This window comes from Dama dama, chromosome 17 (assembly GCF_033118175.1).
Source record: "Dama dama isolate Ldn47 chromosome 17, ASM3311817v1, whole genome shotgun sequence".
Taxonomy (NCBI): Eukaryota; Metazoa; Chordata; class Mammalia; order Artiodactyla; family Cervidae; genus Dama; species Dama dama.
The window spans coordinates 62969872-62976285 of NC_083697.1; the positions used below are offsets into that span (position 1 = coordinate 62969872).

At 34.6% G+C, this 6414-nt stretch overlaps 1 protein-coding gene across 2 annotated transcripts in view; it reads left to right on the forward strand.

Moving 5' to 3' along the window:
• UBE2K (ubiquitin conjugating enzyme E2 K) overlaps positions 1-5674 on the forward strand; it is a 71540-nt gene extending 65866 nt beyond the window's left edge. For both annotated transcript variants that reach the window (XM_061164594.1, XM_061164593.1), the window contains 2 exons: positions 2433-2561; positions 3237-5674. In XM_061164594.1, the coding sequence (XP_061020577.1) occupies positions 2433-2561; positions 3237-3311 (204 nt within the window). In that variant the 3' untranslated portion in view covers positions 3312-5674. The remainder of the gene's footprint in view (positions 1-2432; positions 2562-3236) is intronic.
• The last annotated feature ends 740 nt before the right edge of the window (positions 5675-6414 follow it).

The following is a 6414-nucleotide window of genomic DNA, read 5'->3' on the forward strand; positions in this document are numbered from 1 at the left end:
AATTTAGTGATTTTTTTAAACATAGTAGTTTAACTGGGTGTATTAAATAAACCCAGTGCAGCCAGTTGCTTTTTTCGAATATATTGTGCCATTTTCAAGAATTACACAGTGAACACCCATTTATCTGCCTGCTGTCTTGATTGTGTGATTAACGTTTTACTTCATGTGTGTGTCCATTTGTCTTTTAATTCAGTGATGATCTTTCCCTGATGATAGTGTTAATCAGCTCCAGCTGTGGCACTGAAATGGCATGGTGAAGGTCATCACGGACTTTGTAGTTGCCAAATGGAATAAATATTTTTCAGTTCTGATCTTTGATTTCCAAGGCAGAGGTTAGCAAATTACAGCCAGACTGGCTGTTTCTGTAAATAATGTTTTATTGGAACACCCCCATTTGTTTACAGCTACAAGTGGCAGAATTGAATAATTATAACAGGGACCACACGGTCTGAAAGCCTGAATAATTATTATGAGAAAGTTTGCCAGCTCCTACTCTAAACCATTAGGATTTATTGAGCCTTGTAGGGTTTTTTTTTTTAAGCCAGAAGTTTTTTTCATCTCTTGACTTCTCTTCCTATCTTTGTAGTTGTGGTTGTTCCCTCTTAGTTCCTACCATTACTCCCTCACCCCCCCCTTGTTTTTGGCCATGTTGCCCGCCCTCTAAAATCTTAGTTCCCCAACCAGGAATGGAACCCTTGCCCCTGCAGTGGAAGTGTGGAGTCCTACTTATTGGGCTGCCAGGGAATTCCCTCTCCTCCCTTTTAAATACACTTCCTCAGTTCTTATCACATCCTTTCTTTTACTTTCCATTCTATACTCTCATTTGGATGATCATATCCACACTGATGTTGCCACCTGTATGTTGGTAACAATAGTCAGGCTTGACCTTTCTCCTAAACCCAAAAACCTGTTAGGAACCAGAGAGCTCTATATGAATATCCCATGGGTACCTTAGTACAACATTCCATAACTGAAGGCAGACTCTTAAACTTTGTGAACCTGTCCATCCTTCTATAGACAGCTTGTTTATATATCCAAGTCACAGATACGGAGTACTTCTGTGTGTCTCCTTTTCTCTAATATCTCAATATCTCTATCATAATACTTCTCTAACTGCTTTAGTTCACATGTTTAAAAATTCTCGTTTGACTGCTCTGATGGAATTTCCTACCTCAACCTCTTCTCTTTACCTTCTACGCTGATAGCAGTTAGCTTTATAAAAGTTCAAATCCTGTTTCATTTTACTATTAAAAACCTGTTAATAGCTCTCCTGTCACCTACTTGGTAAGAGCAAATTGTTTAGTTTGAAAAGTTCCTCCATGATTTGAACTATCTCCTAAATTCTTACTGTTCTCAAACTCCGGCTATTCAAGATTATCATTCCTGCATGTCATTTCACCCAGTCTGTCATGTTTGCTGCCTAAGAAAACTTTCCCTCTTACGAGCTTCTTTCTTTCCTTTGAAAAACTGTTCACTCCTTATTTTATGTATATTGTTAATATGTCCTACTATTATTTGCTGTAGAGTGCTTAGAATTATGGTTTAACGTGTTATATATGTCCTATTGATTTCAATTTTGATAGAAGCATGGTTTGAGCCTCAGCTTTGATTTCCTGTTGAGTTCTGAGTCTCAAAGTTTGAGATTGGACTCAGTTTTCTTTTGACTCTGTTGGGTCGTCTGACTTATTTCCTTGTTAATAATGGTAGAAACTAGATTTATTATTTTAATGTATAGAAATACTCAATGTGTATAAAACATCTTAAATATTATAAAATGAATTTAATATTTTAAATTTTTATAATTTGCTTTATTAAGTAATCGTAGTCTCTGAATACTTGAGAATAAATTTACCTCTTCCAATGCATATGAAGACTCTTACATTTTAAAAAGTGTTCTGTTGTGAGTTCATAATCATCTCAAAACATGTGCTGTAAGTTAGGACTGCACATGGGGTTTCCTTAAATCACTACAGTAATACAACTCTAACAAAACAGCCAACTCTCCTTGTATTCTAGCCCAGGCTGTGATTAATACAAAAATTGGTCACATTTATTAGTTACTGTTCACTTAATTTTAGAAGCTAGTAATTCTGTTTATCTGTGTAATGTTTGCCACTTCACAATGATTAGAGGCATCTCTAATAAGTCCATTTAGTGTTAGTTTTCTACTACTTTGTTGAAATTGGAGATTAAAGTTTATAAATATTATATATCTTTGTTTTTCTTTCATCAGTGCAACTTGTGAATTGCAGGTTCATGTTAAACAGTCTTTTCTTCAGTGACATAGTTTGTTTGCTATGGAAAGTGAATCAGTCACATTTTAACAATCTAATCTACATTTATTTAGAAAAAACAGGTTTTTAAGCAATTAGGAGATGAGTTCCTATTTTGAATACTATAACTGCATATCAATCAATTTTTCCCCCATGTAGTACAAACAAAATCCTGAAATGTTCAAACAGACAGCTCGACTTTGGGCACATGTGTATGCTGGAGCACCAGTTTCTAGTCCAGAGTACACCAAAAAAATAGAAAACCTATGTGCTATGGGCTTTGATAGGGTAAGTACATAAAGGCATGTTGATTTTTATTTATTTGTTAAGTTATTGTTGCAAATCCTTGGCTGACAAAAGTGGTTCAGCAGTACTCTAAATCTAATTTTGATAAGCAAACTTTGTTATTAAAACTAGTGATTTTTTTTTTAACTTTGGTTGGTTCCAGTCATTTATTTTATTTTGAAAAATAATTTTATTGCTTTATTTTTGGCTGTGCTGGGTCTTCAGTGTTGCTCGGGCTTTTTCTCTAGCTGTAGCGAGCTGGGGCCGCTCTCTCGTGTGACATGCAGGCTTCTTACTGTGATGGCTTCTCGTTGTGGCACGGGGCTCAGCCGTCGTGACTCCTGGCTTGTAGAGCACAGGTTCAGTAATGGTGGCACACGGGCTGAGTTGCTTCGCTGCATGTGGGATCTTCCCAGACCAGGAATCAAACCTGTGTCTTCTGCATTGGCAGGCGGATTCTTTACTTCTGAGCCACCAAAGAAGCTCTGGTCATTGGTTTGAGAGTTTTTTAATGCACTACGAGTGCAAGGTAACTTAAAAATGAAAAAACAGGGTGTGGTTTCTTTAAAGACAGTGAGTGATATGGTATTTTTATTTTTTTTTATTTATTTTTTTTGATACTGGTATTTTAAAAATATTTCCTTGAGATTTTATTTTGTCCCCTTTTCTTTTCTACAGAATGCGGTAATAGTGGCCTTGTCTTCAAAATCATGGGATGTAGAGACTGCAACAGAATTGCTTCTGAGTAACTGAAACATAAAGAGAGATGCTGATATAGTCAAGCTTGCCCCTTCTTGGAGGAGCATCAACATCTGTTATTTTTAGGATTCTGCATAGATTTCTTTTAAACTGGCATTCTTGCCTAATGATGTTATCTAGGCACCATTGGAGACTGAAAAAAATCCCTGCTCTGTAAATAAAGCTAATTAAACGTCTGTGTAAATTTAAAAAGGGGAAATACTTTAATTTTTTTCTTACTTAATAGTGTAAAAATTCTTTTGAGCTAAGCTAAAACCATGGAAAAAACATGCTACTTTAGTGTTTAGCAGTATACCAAGACTAGCAAGAGTTTGCTTCAGGATTTTGTTGAATAATTAAGATAATATTTTGAGTGTGTCAGGGCCATTCAAATTGTTGGTGTTGCATCACAGCTACCTTAACTGTTTTTAACATGGATCCTCTGTGCCTGTGAATTTACTTGCATGCTTGTACTTGACTTCTTAGGATGGGTAGCTGAAAAGACCACCATTTTAAGCATTTGAGAATTCTTCAATATGAGACTTATCCAGAAATGAAGATGGTGACCTAGTCAGAGCCTTTTTTGTCCTTGTCAACAGACTGGGACAACTTACCTGTTTTTCCCCTCTTTCCACACACAGCTAATATTCTAATATTAAATTTCTTTATATTTGGTGGGGAAATGTGCTGAAGGACAGTATCCCTTGCTCCATTTTAGGTCATCCATTTGGAATGTTTTGTCACAGTTCTCCACTCTTAAAACTTTCCTATTACTTATATAGGAATATATACAATATATATACAATAATGTAAAAATGGAGCTGCCAATTTTGTTTCATTTTTTTGGTAAAAACAGTAAATACTTGATGTTGCAGTATTCCCAGATTAAATGAAAAGAACCCAGCTTAATTTTTCGGTGAATTTAACGTCTTTTGATTTTTAAACTGATGGAATTTTTCTTTGAGAACTTGCAAGGATGAAATCAACTGCTTGCAGTTTTTTAGCCTGATTTTGGCTTTATAGAGATTGCTTGCACTTCCCCTATTAACGCGTGAAAGCTGTGTTGGTGTTTTACTGTACATACTTCAGATGCACATAGGGATAGAAGTGTGTTATAAATCTAGCTTTCTTTATGGTGTTTCTGATAATATGAGAATTGAAAACTTTACCTTCTCCTGTACATAGTCAGACTTTCTATACGTATTAAAGTTACACTTCACTCTAAGTTCAAAGTTTGAAAATTATTAGTTTTGCAAGCTCTAACACTAATGTGAACATTTTATGAAGGGTGAAATGGATTTGTGTAGGCAGTTCTATACATAGAAACACAGTTCTTATTAAATATTCAGGACCAATGCGAAAATAACAAAAATGTAATGGAATCTGAATGAATTAAAGTAAGGCTGTATATGGAAAGTCATATTATGAAAGGTTTGCTTTCTTCAAGTGTTATTTATCCTAAATTATAATGGTTACATGTTTGGAAAATAGTTTTGAACCATAAATTCAGCATAATTTCATTTGACTTCTCAATAATCTTAGAAGCAATAAAAAGAACCATTATTAAATATATTGTAATGTTAAGATGTGAAGGTTCTTCCAGAAACTTGTAAGGCTTTCCTAATCAGTAGTGAAACTCTTGTAGTTGATTATTGCATACTAAACACAAGTTGCTGTTTTTTTCCCCTGTGTTTGCCTAAGTATAAATTTCTTTATACAATCACCTCCTTTAATTGTAATTTAGTTACTTTCTAAAGATGCCAAAGGAAAAAAGATTTTCTTTATTTATTTTAAATAGCTAAAACCATGTACTTTTCTTTATATTTTGAGGTAAGGTTGGAATTGTGTGAAAATGTGGACAGTTTTGTTCCATCGTTGTTTAGAATTAATTTTTTTTGTTGTTTAGTGGAGGGTGGCTTGGTAATGTTAGTAATATTTGCATTATTTTAAATATCAAACACCTCTACCCAGTTTACTATTTGCCTGTATTATCAGGGTATATTTAATTGTCCTGTGGTTTGACAAATGAGAGAGAGAACTCAGAAGTTACTAAGGGTCAAGCATTGTATACTTTGCTCTTGGAGGCAGCTGTAACTTGCCTATGACTTTTATGCACATTAGCCCCTTAGGGTATACTCATCTAACTGCAGTTCAACATCCCCAGTGCCCAGGAAATGGAAAACTACAATATTTGGTATGAGAGGTTCTCCATAATGGATTTTCATTTCAAAAATTTACCTCATTTACATTTAATGTGATTATCTGTTTTCTGGTATATTTCCCACTATCGCCTTCTTACTGGGTGTTTTGGCTTTTTTTCCCCTATTTTCTACAGGTAGATTTATTTCCCCAAACAGAAATAAAGGCAGTTGCTTTTTTTTCTCTTGTCTTATGTATGTTTAGAAAAAGAGCAGTAAAAGTGCAGGTCTAGGGAAAGCATACCCTGTTGGAAATTATTTATATAATTCTCAATGGTTTGTGATTTGTTAGTTGTAAAGGCTTCAAAAATTGTAGTTAAATGTATGTGTAGTTTTATCCCATCTGGGCAGACAATTTGCTACAAGTCACTGATACTCAAATAGTCTTCTGTGATGATCAGGTCTGTTTCCTGAGTGTGTGTCTGACTTTTAAAAGAACAAACAATTAGTTGTGTTAGTGTATCCGTACAGACTGAATGAATAAATAGCAGTTTGTGATCCAAATAAGTATACGGTAAGGTATATAAATATTTGAGGAACTTGGTACTAAATTAGATGCTCCGTGCTGGCTCCCCCAAATGTTTGGAATTGTGGCTGTGATTTACATAAACACATAATGCATTCAAGTATATATATATATGTGTATTTATATTCTGACCATTTTGCTTTTGAGAAGCATTTTCTGTGAAATGAAAGGCAGGTTTTTTTCCTTTTTGGGGGGAAGTGTTTCACATTTGTGATTGCTGATAGTGCATAAAACTATGCAAAATAATTTTAAAGTATGAGAAAGAATTGGCAGATAAAGTGCATATTGCTTATTTATGCCATACAGAATGCAGCATGTTGTGTTACTGCTGCTTAACAAGTTTATCAGTGTGAAAAGCAATTCTTAGCTCTAAGTGTATGCCTGATTTGAGCTT